General features: G+C 45.0%; 1 protein-coding gene across 1 annotated transcript in view; it reads left to right on the forward strand.

Moving 5' to 3' along the window:
- Window positions 1-17,263, forward strand: part of cyth3b (cytohesin 3b) — a 50,411-nt gene that overhangs the window by 22,988 nt on the left and 10,160 nt on the right. Inside the window, exons 2-9 of the mRNA XM_055884301.1 lie at window positions 8,330-8,412; window positions 8,628-8,692; window positions 9,574-9,640; window positions 10,048-10,166; window positions 10,904-10,984; window positions 11,317-11,429; window positions 12,715-12,863; window positions 14,112-14,223. Coding sequence (XP_055740276.1) covers window positions 8,330-8,412; window positions 8,628-8,692; window positions 9,574-9,640; window positions 10,048-10,166; window positions 10,904-10,984; window positions 11,317-11,429; window positions 12,715-12,863; window positions 14,112-14,223 — 789 coding nt within the window. The remainder of the gene's footprint in view (window positions 1-8,329; window positions 8,413-8,627; window positions 8,693-9,573; window positions 9,641-10,047; window positions 10,167-10,903; window positions 10,985-11,316; window positions 11,430-12,714; window positions 12,864-14,111; window positions 14,224-17,263) is intronic.

Consider the following 17,263-nt stretch of genomic DNA (forward strand, 5'->3'; position numbering starts at 1 on the left):
GCCATACCAGGCAACCCAAAACCAACACAGAAACAGAAAACATAGAATGCCCACCCAACCTCACGTCCTGACCAACTAACACACATAACAACTAACATAAATAGGTCAGGAACGTGACAGAGCAAGAGAAAGAGGGAGAGGGAGAGGGAGAGGGAGAGCAAGCAATTGAACGATAGAGTGAAAGAGAGGTCACATTCACAAGCAGAAAAAAACAAGTGGTTTATCCTAGAGCCTGTTGAAATACATGTGCATGATTCGCTCAGTGATGGTGATGGAAATTCCCTTCAGCCATTTGGTTAAACAGGAGAAGACTGTAAATCAGAGTGCTTTATGACCGGCATAAAATCAATGCAGCCAATAACAATATGAGAGACATGAGACTATGCTAATGAGAGAGACTGTGGATGAGGTTAGCAAATGATTTAATCATGTTACATATGACTGTAGAACACTTGGCGGGGGAGGATTCTGAGTGTAGAACTATTTCCAATGGGGAGAGGGTTCTGACCTGAGAACTGTTTGGGTGTTGACCGAAGAACCTTGCTGGGGAGGGGTCTGATGGTCTTAACTCTATCTTCTGATTTTAGAACAGTTTGGGTTCCGATAACAGAATGATTTACTGGGTCTGAACTCTGGGTGCTAATTGTAGAACTATTTGGGTTCTGAGCATAGAACCCTTTGTCCGTTCTGTGTATTGAACTTTGGAGAAGGGTCATTGAAGCAGGCAAGCAGCAGACAGCTTTTGCCAGGTCCTAAGAGCATTCAGTCTGACTCTACACAGGAGCTACTGCTACAGTAGTCTGATCAAGGTTGCAATACTCTTAATGGGGCTATACACTAGAAGCTGCAGCATTCTCTAGACTGGTCTGGTGGGTCAGGCCAGAACCACATCATCCTCCTGACTATTACCATGGAGATGAGGCTAATAAATAGCCAATGGAGCCCTCCGAAAGAACATGGCTCACTTTGAAAGTTTCACACGTTTTTTTATGAGACAAGGCTTATAGTGAAGATTTTCCAGGATAAATTAGGGGAGAGAAAGATGGAGAGGACGATGGAGGAAGCGTAAAGAAAGATGGAGGGGAGAGAGAACTAGAGTGAAAGAGAAGGAAGACAAGGAAAATAATCGTGATTTAAAATATTTAAAAACAGAGAAGAGGTTGAAAGAAGGGGAGATAATGAAAGAAAGTGAGAAAGACAGAGGTGAAAGAATGAGAGAATGAAAGAAGGAGAGGATAAGAGAGAGATGGCTGTCAAAGGACCTGCCATCACACCTGTACCTGAGAGAGGAAAACAACCAGCTAAAAGCAGTGGGCAATGTAGCTGTAAAGCTTCAGCCAACAACACAGTCCTGCAGTCCTACTGACCACTACTGACCCTCAGAGACAGAGCTGGACTCAGATCTGGGGTATGTATTCAACTCCGAGACAGAGCTGGACTCAGATCTGGGGTATGTATTCAACTCCGAGACAGAGCTGGACTCAGATCTGGGGTATGTATTCAACTCCGAGACAGAGCTGGACTCAGATCTGAGCTATGTATTCAACTCCGAGACAGAGCTGGACTCAGATCTGATCTATGTATTCAACTCTGAGACAGAGCTGGACTCAGATCTGAGCTATGTATTCAACTCCGAGACAGAGCTGGACTCAGATCTGATCTATGTATTCAACTCCGAGACAGAGCTGGACTCAGATCTGAGCTATGTATTCAACTCCGAGACAGAGCTGGACTCAAATCTGAGCTATGTATTCAACTCCGAGACAGAGCTGGACTCAGATCTGAGCTATGTATTCAACTCCGAGACAGAGCTGGACTCAGATCTGGGGTATGTATTCAACTCCGAGACAGAGCTGGACTCAGATCTGGGGTATGTATTCAACTCCGAGACAGAGCTGGACTCAGATCTGAGCTATGTATTCAACTCCGAGACAGAGCTGGACTCAGATCTGATCTATGTATTCAACTCTGAGACAGAGCTGGACTCAGATCTGAGCTATGTATTCAACTCCGAGACAGAGCTGGACTCAGATCTGAGCTATGTATTCAACTCCGAGACAGAGCTGGACTCAGATCTGAGCTATGTATTCAACTCCGAGACAGAGCTGGACTCAGATCTGAGCTATGTATTCAACTCCGAGACAGAGCTGGACTCAGATCTGGGGTATGTATTCAACTCCGAGACAGAGCTGGACTCAGATCTGAGCTATGTATTCAACTCCGAGACAGAGCTGGACTCAGATCTGAGCTATGTATTCAACTCCGAGACAGAGCTGGACTCAGATTTGAGCTTTGTAGTCAACTCCGAGACAGAGCTGGACTCAGATCTGGGGTATGTATTCAACTCCGAGACAGAGCTGGACTCAGATCTGGGGTATGTATTCAACTCCGAGACAGAGCTGGACTCAGATCTGATCTATGTATTCAACTCCGAGACAGAGCTGGACTCAGATCTGAGCTATGTAGTCAACTCCGAGACAGAGCTGGACTCAGATCTGGGGTATGTATTCAACTCCGAGACAGAGCTGGACTCAGATCTGGGGTATGTATTCAACTCCGAGACAGAGCTGGACTCAGATCTGATCTATGTATTCAACTCTGAGACAGAGCTGGACTCAGATCTGAGCTATGTAGTCAACTCCGAGACAGAGCTGGACTCAGATCTGGGGTATGTATTCAACTTCGAGACAGAGCTGGACTCAGATCTGAGCTATGTATTCAACTCCGAGACAGAGCTAGACTCAGATCTGGGGAATGTATTCAACTCCGAGACAGAGCTAGACTCAGATCTGGGGTATGTATTCAACTCCGAGACAGAGCTAGACTCAGATCTGGGGTATGTATTCAACTCCGAGACAGAGCTGGACTCAGATCTGGGGTATGTATTCAACTCCGAGACAGAGCTGGACTCAGATCTGGGGTATGTATGCAAGAGAACACAAATTGGGTTATAGATGGTTTTTATTTTGTGAACAGTTGAGTGATATTGCAGGACACTTAATGACAGTTAGTGTGGTATTTGACTGGTTCCTAGGCGTGAGGTCGTAAGAATACTATAATACCATATTCCCAGTACAGAGCCGAGTCAAACCAAGCTGGCCTGGTTATGCTTCCACCATAGTTGCTGGAACCTCAATGCGAGAAGAAAATATCCAGCTAGCACAGTACGGTTCAGGTCGGCCCTGACTCAGACACATATGTTTCAGGTTTTGTCTTCCATGACACACTTATTCAACCTACTTACATCATTCAGCAGTCTCAGCTGTGTTGTTGCACATATTTCTCCATGACTATAGTAACACAATGAGGAGACTATGGCGAGCGCTTGTATAAGTGTTCCTGAACTCGTGATGTGAACTTAGTTTAACCCAGCCTGTGTTTGTGTGGCTACTATTGTTACGGCGGACCAGCGTCAGTGGGCCTAATCAGTGCAGACATCCTCTCTTCATTGTCACAGTGCAGACCTGGAGAAAATCAGGAAGAGGCTCCACTGGCTCTGTTTATTAGTTGTTCCTTGCCTTGCTGTCACAGTAGGCACTAGATGGCCATGCTAGAAAGGACAATAGTAGCCTATTGACATAGCTATGTGCTCTTAATCGAGGGTTAGGGTCAAAGGTAAGGTCAGGGTTGAGGTGAGAGTAGCCTAAAGTTTAAGTTTAGTAGTTGAAATTGTATTTCTTGTCAAAAGGTCCATGTGTTCCATTGTTTCTATAATAGCCAGATAGAGTTGTCACTATCTATCATTAGCCACGGAACCATGAAACCATGTAACAAGGGACACTCCAACATGTCCGCCTCTCCCGTCGATCTCCCTCTGCAGTGCAACCAGGGGATCAGTGTGCATGGGCAGCTTTTGTATTCCCTCTCGCTACCAAGGAGATTTGAAGACGTGACACTCGATTGAGTTGGAGATCTGACTTAGGGTCAATAGTGGTCTGTTCCCTGCATGGATCTGACCTCTATCTCGTCCTCTGTCAGTCACTGTCCAAGAGAGAACTCCAGGGCTTCTATTCACAAAGCTTCCCACATTAAGAGTGCTGGTCTAGGATCAGTTTAATCTTTTAGATCATAATTAATACTATTTTTTATGGAAAGTAGGACCTGATCCTTGATCAGCCCTCTTACTCTGACACACTGTGAATACAGCCAGGGTGTTCTAGAATGTCTAGAGTATGTTATCTATCTTATACCGGCAGCCAGAGACAGCTATGCATTATGCAAAGGGCCTTAAGTAGCCTTAGCTAGCTTAGCTAGCAGTTACAAGACTTGGGGATAAAGGCATGAACGTCCAGGCTGGGGGAAGCATGGTCAGCATAACAGAGCAGTTTCGAAGCCAAGCCAGCCAAACCTTAGCATGGCAAGATAGGACAAACAGATCTGGGACAAGGCTAGCCCAGCACCACTGTGTCTGCAACTTTTCCAGAGAGATTCTCCAACTTGATCCAACAAAGGGGATCACCAAGTCCAACTCCAACAGTTGTACTGATTCTATCAGGGACGAGTGTGTCACAGCGCCACATGGATCAGGAGATGAATGACATTGGTCTATCAATGGCGTGGAGAATTTGCATGTTGTCTCCCTGTCTGTTCCTGGTTCAAGACCCCTGACTGTGACTGATCGCCAGGGCAGAGAGAGGTCTGACTGAGGAGGTGAGGGAGACAGGATGATCATGTAGTCATAAGTACATAAAACATGTACTTACCATGACTGTGATGTGGTTGTCTCATCTAGCATTCCTTAAGATGAACACACTGACTGGAAGTTGCTCTGGATAAGAGCGTCTGCTAAATAAGTAAAATGTCAAATTGAATAAGTCATAAGATCTTAATATCATGGTGCCCATCAGAACCAGGCCAGTACTCACAAAGCATCTCTGAGTAGCAGTGCTGATCTAGGATCAGGTATCCCTTTTAGATGATAAAGAATAAGATTATATGGACAGGAAGGACCTGATCCTAGATCAGCACTACTGCGAGACACTTTGTTAATAAGGGCTCGGATCTCCTCTACAGATTATTATAAAGACTTGATAACAAGTAGAACACTGAGAAACTTTGGACAAATGTGTCTGTTGGAAAATAGACTCTTTCTCTCAGATCAAGATGACTTCCTAGTTCAATTCACTTAGGGCCTGAAATATTGAAGAATTCAAACTTTCCACTCAAATATCCTATTGACATTAATGCATAATTCACATTAGATTTGGAGTTGCATGGGCTCTCGTTAGTGCTCAGCCCTGAGTGTGTATAAGAAGTGATTATTTTCAGTCTAAAACAAAGTGAAGTAGGAAGTCTCCCATGGCGTGTGGTGTGTGGCCACTGGTCTGTATAATTGATTACACTGCAACAGTGAGTTCCTTAAGTGACCGTTCAGTAGCAGTAGCACTTTGACCCTGCCTAGGGGTGTCTGACCTCTCACCTCTGTGACGACCTTGTTGACCCTTGGAGATCACATTGATCTGGTTGGTCACGGTAGAGGAGAGGGAGAGGAGCGGAGGAAGGGAGTCAGACTGGAGGTGGAAGAAAGGGATGCACACACACACACACACACACATCCTTCATGTATAATGCATTAGATACCCAGGCTGACGGTGTATAGCCTACAGCAGCAGTTCATCCACAATGATGATATCAGATTACCCAGCGTTCCCACATGCATACACACAGCAGGGGGATTGTCACTGAACACAGCGGCCATCAATCCCAGACAATTTGTCCCTTTCTTTTGGTTGACTGGGTTTTTTGAGGGAAAGTAGGTGGAATGACGCTCTGCTTTGCCCATTAGAGACGTAGGTTGCCTGGGGGTGGGGGGGTGGGGGGGGCGATCTGCTCTACAATCACTGGCTTTATGGGCCTGGTTAAAGAGCCAGAGTAACACGGAGAAGTGAACGCTCTCTCTTCTCTTCTCTCTCTCTTCTCTCTCTCTGTATCTACTCTATTTATTTCTCTTCTCTCTCTCTTCTCTCTCTCTGTATCTACTCTATTTATTTCTCTTCTCTCTCTCTTCTCTCTCTCTGTATCTACTCTATTTATTTCTTCTCTCTCTCTGTATCTACTCTATTTATTTCTTCTCTCTCTCTGTATCTACTCTATTTATTTCTTCTCTCTCTGTATCTACTCTATTTATTTCTTCTCTCTCTCTGTATCTACTCTATTTATTTCTTCTCTCTCTCTGTATCTACTCTATTTATTTCTCCTCTCTCTCTGTATCTACTCTATTTATTTCTTCTCTCTCTCTGTATCTACTCTATTTATTTCTTCTCTCTCTCTGTATCTACTCTATTTATTTCTCTTCTCTCTCTCTTCTCTCTCTCTGTATCTACTCTATTTATTTCTCCTCTCTCTCTGTATCTACTCTATTTATTTCTTCTCTCTCTCTGTATCTACTCTATTTATTTATTCTCTCTCTCTGTATCTACTCTATTTATTTCTCCTCTCTCTCTGTATCTACTCTATTTATTTCTCCTCTCTCTCTGTATCTACTCTATTTATTTCTTCTCTCTCTCTGTATCTGCTCTATTTATTTCTCCTCTCTCTCTGTATCTACTCTATTTATTTCTCCTCTCTCTCTGTATCTACTCTATTTATTTCTCCTCTCTCGCTACACTGAGTGGACAAATCATCCTAATATTGAGTTGCACCCCCATTTGTTAAATCCACTTCAATCAGTGTAGATGAAGGGGAGAAGACATGTTAAAGAAGGATGAGACATGGGTTGGGTATGTGTGCCATTCAGAGGGTGAATGAGCAAGACAAAATATTTCAGTGCCTTTGAACAGGGTATGGTAGTAGGTGCCAGGCGCATTGGTTTGAGTGTGTCAAGAACTGCAATGCTGCTGGATTTTTCATGCTCAACAGTTTCCTTTGTGTATCAAGAATGGTCCACCACCCAAAGGACATCCAGCCAACTTGAAACAACTGTCTGAAGCATTGGAGTCAACATGGGCCAGCATCCCTGTGGAACGTTTTCAACACCTTGTAGAGTCCATGCCCCTGATGAATTGAGGCTGTTCTGAGGGCAAAATGTTTTGTACACTCAGTGTACTCTCCCTCTCCCTTCATCTATCTCTGTGTTTAATTTATGTAGAAGTCAGTCAAAGGCTTTGAGTGGGTCCACTCGGCCGTGAGAGAAAATGATCACCACTTCTGAGATCCTTTTCCTCTGTCTACCATCTGCATTTGGCTCTGATTGGCTGCTCATCCGTGATAAGAAGCCACCGAGAGTTGAGTACCACGATGCCATCCCATCCCGACTTAATGGTCCGTGGTATCTCTTTTTGTCTTTACGGAAAGAGATAAAAAGACAAGTCAATGACTATTGACAATGGAAGGAGAGAAGAGAAAAAATCTGAATCGTAAAGATGCTCTATGAATCAGCTGGGATTTACCCCCCCCCCCCCCCTCCACTCTCCTCCCCCCTCCACTCCAAGCCATAGGATGGATAGAGAGAGAGAGAGCTGGCGAGAGAGAAAGCACAATCTGCCACGGCTCTTGATGTGAGAATGACCTACATCCTGTGAGCCTGAGCATGCCTGCCTCTGCTTTCTAACTGGTAGTGAGCGGCTCATTTGTAAGAGCGGCTGTGTGTGATAGGAGGAGGAGGTGAGGAGGACGTCCTCAGAGAGAGGTCTGGGGAGGAAGGTTGATGTACGTGCTGCTGGTAAACTGCGGGATAAGCAGGAGGGACTGGGGAGACTCCTTATTGAGTAGAACACGTGTACATGTCAGAGTCTGAATGATTTACCACTGGGTGCTCAGTTCACATACAGTATAGTCAAACACGTATGGTGAGTGTGAGTGAGAGAGAAAAGAGGGTTAGCATTTGGCCCAGATATCTCAGTGGTACTAATTACCTTAAATGAGGAAGCAGACTATCTGAGAACTAATATTGGACGATGCACGTTATAGCAGATGTTCAACGCTGGTGTGTGTGTGCTTACCTGCTTTAGTGTGTGTGTGTGGTGGTGGGGGGGTCCAAGGTCCTGGGCGGTTTGGTTGTAATTTATGGAGGAGTTTTCCTTTTGCCAGAGAGGAAGTCAAGAGCTCTCAGAAGTTCCAGTATACTGCTAGAGAATGATGTGTTGATTTAGGAGTAGGTGGAACTGGAACTTGTCCCTAACAACAGATCCAGGATCAGATGTTTTTCCATCCTCCAAATGGTTAGGTTTAGCATTGGGGTACACTAATCTGATCCTAGATCTGTGGTTCATCAGCCTTGTGTGTTGATTTACAGCACACTAGCAATCACATCTTAATCCATGGAAGTGTCTGACTAATGTGTGTAAGTAATTGTATCTTAATTCCATACTTACATCTCTCTCTTTCACAGTACCTGAAGACCTTTCCTTGGAAGAGAGAGATGAGCTGTCAAACATACGACGCAGGAAAAAAGAGCTACTGGATGACATTGAGGTGAGTCAAGAAAATGAAAAGAAATGTCAAGATTTAATATATTTTATAAAGATATCACTCACCCTTGATGTGACTTTATGTGGGTGGCTAAAATGTAACTTTGACTCTAACCCCTTACATTGAGTCTGTTTGTTGATGTACAATGCACTGCTAAAACAACTAGAGTTGAGTTGTGTATTCAACCCAGCTAATTCTCCCTCTAATCCTGTTGGCAGCGGTTGAAGTTTGAGATTGCAGAGGTGATGACTGAGATCGAGCAGCTAACCTGCGTGGGGGACAGGTGCGTAACACCCCCCCTTCAACACCCCTCCCCCCTCCTAGCTGATGTTCCCTTCTCCTCTCCAAGTCGTCCAGCCACACACCTGTCCCAGTGTGGGTTAATAATCCATCTTTGTTGGTGGAGCTGATCCGTCCCCTCTGCCAAACAGTTGCTAAACGCCCCACAACCGCTCCTATTCAGGGACTGACAACTGATTGGCTGTTCAGGGCTCATTGGTGATGAGGAGAGAGCGTGTGTTCGTGTGGATTTAGCCTTTGTGTGTCTCAGGTGCAGCTGGGAAATGGTTCAAGCTATTTTAGAAACACAGGGAGAACACAGTATACACACATGCAATAATACACACACACACACACACACACACACACACACACACACACACACACACACACACACACACACACACACACACACACACACACACACACACACACACACACACACACACACACACACACACACACACACACACACACACCACACACACACACACCAACATGAACACAAAGAAAGAGGGATATGGTTTTCATTCATTTTTCATTAGATTGAGTTTCTCCTGCTAATCAGTTAGTTGGTGCAACAACCTACATGGTTGATGTTACAGTCCAAATGGAAAGAGAAGTCACAGATCCTTGTTTTTAGAGGATCATTACATTCTCATGTTCATAGCTGACTTGGAGCAGGAATAACTGAACCCAGCCCTATGTAAACTAACAGTGTGAACTCACTAACTCACCACAATACCGTTCCGTATCCTGGATAAATACTGTACCAAGTAGACACATGTGACAGTTGACCTGGTGAACAAATACAGGCGTCAGTTGTTGATAATGCCACACCTGTTCTAGAGAGCTGATGGATCTCTCTGCTCTGTCCAATCACAGTAAAACAACACAAAGAAATAAACAGATTGCCATGGGAAGGAAGAAATTCAACATGGACCCCAAAAAGGTTTGTCTAAAGTCCATGCAATCCATGCTAAATACATGATTTACTGCACTGATGTTAATCTGGTGTTATTGACGTTTTTATTGATTGTTTTCTGATTTCTATAAATACAGATAGAAACTTAGATGTGTACCTGTTATGCCTCCTTTAGCGATGTAGAAAATGTTACACTATAAACCATGGCCATCGAAGATGTTATCTGGTTGTGTTATCTGTATTAATGACTTATTGTAACGCCTCCTAGCTCTTCTTCAGGTCAAAACATATAACCGTGTGTGTGTGTGTGTGTGTGTGTGTGTGTGTGTGTGTGTGTGTGTGTGTGTGTGTGTGTGTGTGTGTGTGTGTGTGTGTGTGTGTGTGTGTGTGAGTGTGTAGCTTGGAGTGCTGACAAAACTGTGTGTGTCTTCCAGGGGATCCAGTTTCTGTTGGAGAACGACCTTCTCCAGCACACTCCTGAGGACGTATCCCAGTTCCTCTACAAAGGAGAGGGCCTCAACAAAACTGTCATAGGGGACTACTTAGGAGAGAGGTAACAAACACACTGCTCTAACCTCCTCTGTTTTCATCTCGCTTTCTATCTCTCTCTCCCTCTTTCCCCCTCTACCTCTCTTTCTCCCTCTCTCCCCATCTCACTCGCTCCCTTCTCTCCCTCCCTCTCTCTTTCCTACACTCTGTCCATTTCTCAGGGAGATTTCTCCCTCTGTGCGTGTATAAGGCCGGGCATAAAGCCTCTGGAAATGGATTGTCTGGATTTACGGAGCATAGCGGCGACAGTAGACAAGGGGCCATGGCAGTAAAACAGAGATCTGCTGTGCCTGGCTACATGTGTTTCATATCTAGGACACGTGGGCCACCTCGCAGGGATGTGACTGTCAGAACAACCTGTGTAGCAAACAGAGAGCAGAGTCTGAGGCTCTGTGGCTGGGATACATCCTTTTCTTTACAAAAGGCCCTTACGAAAGCAACAACATCTTGTATGTTAAGTTGGTTGTATGCACAAACAAATAGCAATTTATTACGACCCGCAATCTTATCATATTGTATAATGGTTTGATAGAGTCATAATCTAGAGAAGGGGTGGAGTTGGGTTTAAAAAGGGCCTCTCCCCTAACAGACATTTCAGTTCCTATAGGGATTGAATGAACCTTGACCTCTAATAGTTCTGTTTTGGAAGTGCGAGACTGATCTCGACCAACACTGAATACCAGACATTTCCTGGCCTGAATCTGAGAACCTGACACACTCTATGTTCCTCATCTCTCCCAGGGACGACTTCAACCTCAAGGTGCTGCAGGCGTTCGTAGACCTTCATGAGTTTGCAGATCTCAACCTCGTACAGGCTTTACGGTGAGCTGTTTCTGGATATTACTGTACTAAGATTCCCAGCTGTTCATCACATTTAAGAAAGATAATATAGTAATATTTATTATTGATAATGTGCAGTCAATACACTTTATCATGATGTTCTGCTTTCAAGACACTTTTGGAGCCTCTGTTTTCTTTCTCATTGGTTTTCCTGTGTTCTTTCTCTCTTTCTCTCTTTCTCTATCTCTCTCTCTCTCACTATATCTCTCCTCACATCTATGTTTCTGTCCCTCTCTCTCTCCCTCCCTCTCCCTCTCTCTCCTTTGCTCTGTCTCTCTCCCTCTCTCTCTCCCTCGCTCTCTATGCTGGTGTAGACAGTTTCTGTGGAGTTTCAGACTGCCTGGTGAGGCTCAGAAGATCGATCGTATGATGGAGGCCTTCGCTTCGCGGTACTGCTCCTGCAACCCCGGTGTCTTCCAATCCACAGGTACACACACACACACACACACACACACACACACACACACACACACACACACACACACACACACACACACACACACACACACACACACACACACACACACACACACACACACACACACACACACACACACATTGGACGGACCCTGTCATAAAGAGCAGTGGCAGACCACCCCTGCCTTAGATCAATGTGTCAGTCTCCATGTCTCTCTACTTTATAGCAGACCTTACTTTTAGGTATAAATTCTAAGGACGTGGCTCCCCTCTAGAACTCTCTGGTCCTAAAACCAGTCTTTGTTGTATAGTAAATGTTTTACATGCTATACCTCTTTAGACGGAGTGGAGTCGCTCTATAAAACCTCTACAATACCCAACCCTACATGTACATTTGTCTTTGTGGAAAAGGAAGTCTTGAATTGCTATAACTATTAAAAACCCAAATACCGGTACACTCACATTTCTAGAATCACTCACTATCAGTCGGTACTTGACTCTCTGTCCGATGACTTAATGCATCATTAGCCATTGTTGCTGACAGACTTGCGGTTCATTGTTGCTGTGTCATCACTACTTGCATGGCTCCTCTAATAAGGACTTTGATCACTGGTCAATAACAGAGGGTCATTAGTGACTAGTGAGGCACGCTCAGGCCACACGTTGTCTCTGTCCCCTACCATCATCTCTGTCCCCTACCATCATCTCTGTCCCCTACCATGATCAATGTCCCCTACCATGATCAATGTCCCCTACCATGATCAATGTCCCCTACCATGATCAATGTCCCCTATCATCATCTCTGTCCACTGCCGTCATCTCTGTCCCCTACCATCATCTCTGTCCCCTACCATCATCTCTGTCCCCTACCATCATCTCTGTCCCCTACCATCATCTCTGTCCCCTACCATCATCTCTGTCCCCTACCATCATCTCTGTCCCCTACCATCATCTCTGTCCCCTACCATCATCTCTGTCCTTTACCATCATCTCTGTCCCTTACCATCATCAATGTTCCCTGCTATCATCAATGTCCCCTACCATCATCTCTGTCCCTTACCATCATCAATGTCCCCTACCATCAGTAGTGGGTGGTAGAGTAATGATTGCAAAGTCATAGCGGCACACACACACACACACACACACACACACACACACACACACACACACACACACACACACACACACACACACACACACACACACACACACACACACACACACACACACACACACACACACACACACACACACACACACACACACTTCACACCTCCTCTCTCTGCTGTCCCCAGACACGTGTTATGTCCTGTCCTTCGCCATCATCATGTTGAATACCAGCCTCCACAACCCCAACGTCAGAGACAAGCCCCCCGTAGAGAGATTCATCTCCATGAACAGAGGCATCAACGAGGGAGGAGACCTGCCAGAGGACCTACTCAGGGTGAGAGTGTGTGTTTGGTGTGTGTAGTGGGGGGGGGGTTTGGATATGGTTGAGGTTGATGAGTGTGTGTGTGGAGTGGGGGGGTTGAATATGGTTGATGAGTGTGTGTTTGTGTTTGTCCTACGTCACGTAGAAAAATGCTAGCTCATCTAATGTGCTGTTCTTTCAGGCCAGTGATGCTAATGATGAACATTATTATCTAACAATCTTAGAGAGATAATCACACAGCCTTCAGCTCAACCGCAGTTCAAAAGGGCACACACATAACACTTAACACATAACACATAACACATAACACATAACACATAACACATAACACTTAACACTTAACACTTAACACTTAACACTTAACACTTAACACTTAACACTTAACACTTAACACTTAACACTTAACACTTAACACTTAGCCCTTAGCCCTTAGCCCTTAGCCCTTAGCCCTTAGCCCTTAGCACTTAGCCCTTAGCACTTAGCACTTAGCACTTAGCACTTAGCACTTAGCACTTCTTGCAGTTGGCTTGTTGTTCCTTTCTCTCCCAACAGTTCTCAAAGTTGTAACTCAGATTGTCAAATGTGTCCCAGTATTTAACACCCAGTTTCAGCCCCTACGAATGAGCACACCCTCCAACAATTTCCTTTTCTAACAAGTCCTTCATAGAATGTTGTTCTGTCATGTTTTATGCACTGTTGATTTAGTTATGGACTGGGATGGCTGTTAGAAGATGCAGGAAGTGGCTGTTCAAGTGTTATGAGTTGAACACTAATGCTTTCCACCGCCTTTTCCCCCATCACCATTACTCACTCTCTCTCTCTCTCTCTCTCTCTCTCTCTCTCTCTCTCTCTCTCTCTCTCTCTCTCTCTCTCTCTCTCTCTCTCTCTCTCTCCTTCTCTCTCTCTTTCTCTCTCTCTCTCTCTCTCTCTCTCTCTCCTCTCTCTCTTTCTCTCTCTCTCTCTCTCTCTCTCTCTCTCTTTTTCCCAATGCTTTTGCCCTCTCTCCTCTCTCTCCATCACTCCCTCCTCATCCTTCTCTCTCTCCTTCTCTCTCTCCATTGCTCACTCCTCATCCTTCTCTCTCTCAATCTCTCCCTCCTCATCCCTCTCTCTCCTTCTCTCTCCATCGCTCCCTCCTCATCCCTCTCCCTCTCCTTCTCTCCATCACTCCCTCCTCATCCCTCTCTCTCTCCTTCTCTCCATCGCTCCCTCTCTCCTTCTCTCCATCACTCCCTCCTCATCCCTCTCTCTCCTCTCCAGAATCTCTATGAGAGCATTAAGAGTGAACCCTTTAAGATCCCAGAGGATGATGGGAACGACCTGACTCACACGTTCTTCAACCCAGACAGAGAGGGATGGCTGCTCAAACTGGGTTAGTAGAGAGGAGAATGCAGTCCCTTACTTAGAATGCCTGCATCACACCCACCTCTCTGTTCCAATGTCTCCACTAGCATACTACTTACAATGAAGCAATGTATTGGAGATGCATTCTAAGTGCTATGCTATTGCTATGCACTGTTTTTGGTTCCTCTTACACCATTCTCTTGTTATGAACCAGTAGATTATTTCACTGGCTGACCCTTGCAGCTAAGATCCAGATTTAGCTGTGGACTGTAATGTTGCAGTCTCTCAAGCAATGTGTTTTGCTGCATGACTCACGTCTTGTTGGTACAATATGAACAAGGTTCAGTGTTCAGGGTTCTCACACAGTGGGCTGTTATCTGTAGTGTTGTCTATTTTAAACCTCCAGATTCAAGGTTTTCAGGATGTTGGAAGATTCAGGAATAAATATTTCACAATCTTTGGCCAGTTTAAAGGATATTCAAGCAGGATTTTATGTAAATGGTTGTATGTTAATGTTGAAGTTGGAAGAATCACCATGGTAAATCACCATGATAAGGTGCATTTGAGGTCACAACTGTTAGTAACATTACACTGTATGACCCAGAGACAGGTAGCAATGTCTCTCTACACACAGTCAAGCTGACCTGTTACCATGGTTGCAGCATTAATTGAGGGAGCGGTCATCATCAGCTCTCCCACAATGCATTGATCACAAAATAACCGGGGGCTGTGGAACTGACGGGTGTCATAGCAACACTCAAAGACAATCATTTTATTTATTTATATTATACAGAGCTCTCTCCTTCCTACATATAGTAGTGCAGTTTCCCACATTTTAACCCTCTTATCACATTTTTCTCTATTGTTTCTCTCCCATGTTTTTGATGTTTTATTTGTTTATATGGGTTTTTGATTGTCATCCCTTGTCTCCCCTTCCTCCTCCCCAACATTATCTTGGTGTGATATCTTTATAAATGTATTTAGGGTTTTCTGGTTGGCCGGCTGTAAGGTTGCATACACATTATTTTCTGTTGTGCTTATTCTCTCTGACCTCTCACCTCTCTGTCCCTAACCTCCATCTCTCTTTTCATTCCCTTCTCCCATTACCTCCATCTCAACCCACTTTTCATTTCCTGTTTTTATTGCGTCCTCCAGTCCCTGACATGGAGTGTTTTGGACTGTTCCCTGTTTCAACAGCTGTTGTAACGCTGCCATCCAACTGCCTTATTATGACTTGTTAGGGTTAAAGGCCAACTCCGTGCAGGTGGGCCAAGCCTTGTCTCTCTCACACACACACACACACACACACACACACACACACACACACACACACACACACACACACACACACACACACGCACACGCACACACACACCCTGGCTCAGACATGCTGCACATTCCACTGGCTCTATGTAACGTCTCTGCAGTCTCATCAAACCCAGTATATATATGTAAGCAAATAGTCCCAGTGTGCCTTAAGACCTGTGAATTATTATATTATAGTGCTCTCTCTCCCCAGGCAATTTACAACTGGAGTTTTCTCTGTAATAATTCTAATTTGGCCCAGTACAAATAAACCCTGAAGGCTATGAACGAATTAGTCTCTTTTAGAGAGGATCACTCTGTACACTGTGGAAATTAAGAGAAAGGATTTAAGCATTTTACCTTATGTAAATACGCCAGGCAAAACTCCCCAGAAAAGTCTATGAAAACAGAGTGTAGATGATTAATGACTTTTTAGCATGGATTTATTGACTAAAAAACAGAAAGGAAATGAGAGATTCAATGAAATGAATAAGACCAAAGATGGTGCTAAAACCTCTCTGGTAGTACTTAGTGTGCATTACAAACATGTGTTTTTCCATGGACACTACTGCCCTAAGGGATGGTCAGTGATGAGCCCTGTAGGAATGTTGGGACAAAGCTCTCCCACAAGAACGTTGTTAGGACAAATCCCACTCACACACACACCCAGGAAACCACAGGATGCACAGTCAGCCTGCCACACCACATCCTATGACATGTCTCACCTGGAGGGCAAGAAAAATAACAAACGGAAAACGGGATCATTCCAGATATTCTCAGCTGTGGATTAATAACTATCAATTGTAGAAATAGAATGGAGGTGCAAAAGACAACCATCACTTTGTGAAAGGCTGGTCATGGCTCACATCAACACCATTATCCCAGAAACCCTAGACCCACTCCAATTTGCATACCGCCCAAACAGATCCACAGATGATGCAATCTCTATTGCACTCCACACTGCTCTTTCCCACCTGGACAAAAGGAACACCTATGTGAGAATGCTATTCATTGACTACAGCTCAGAGTTCAACACCACTGTGCCCTCAAAGCTCATCACTAAGCTAAAGACCCTGGTACTAAACACCTCCCTCTGCAACTGGATCCTGGACTTCCTGACGGGCCGCCCCCAGGTGGTGCGGGTAGATTGCAACACATCTGCCACGCTGATCCTCAACACAGGAGCCCCTCAGGGGTGCGTGCTCAGTCCCCTCCTGTACTCCCTGTTCACCCACGACTGCATGGCCAGGCACAACTCCAACACCATCATTACGTTTGCAGATGACACAACAGTGGTAGGCCTGATCAACGACGAGACAGCCTATAGGGAGGAGGTCAGAGATCTGGCCGTGTGGTGCCAGAATAACAACCTCTCCCTCAACGTAACCAAGACTAAGGAGATGATTGTAGACTACAGGAAAAGGAGGACCGAGCACGCCCCCATTCTCATCGACGGGGCTGTAGTGGAGCAGGTTGAGAGCTTCAAGTTCCTTGGTGTCCACATCACCAACAAACTAGAGTGGTCCAAGCACACCAAGACAGTTTGTAAAGAGGTCACGACAAAGCCTATTCCCCCTCAGGAAACTAAAAAGATTTGACATGGGTCCTCAGATCCTCAAAAGGTTCTACAGCTGCAACATCGAGAGCATTCTGACTGGTTGCATCACTGCCTGGTACAGCAACTGCTCGGCCTCCGACCTCAAGGCACTACAGGGTGTAGTGCGTACGGCCCAGTACATCACTGGGCCTAAGCTGCCTGCCAT

The sequence above is a fragment of the Salvelinus fontinalis genome, chromosome 2 (genome assembly GCF_029448725.1).
Source record: "Salvelinus fontinalis isolate EN_2023a chromosome 2, ASM2944872v1, whole genome shotgun sequence".
Taxonomy (NCBI): domain Eukaryota; kingdom Metazoa; phylum Chordata; class Actinopteri; order Salmoniformes; family Salmonidae; genus Salvelinus; species Salvelinus fontinalis.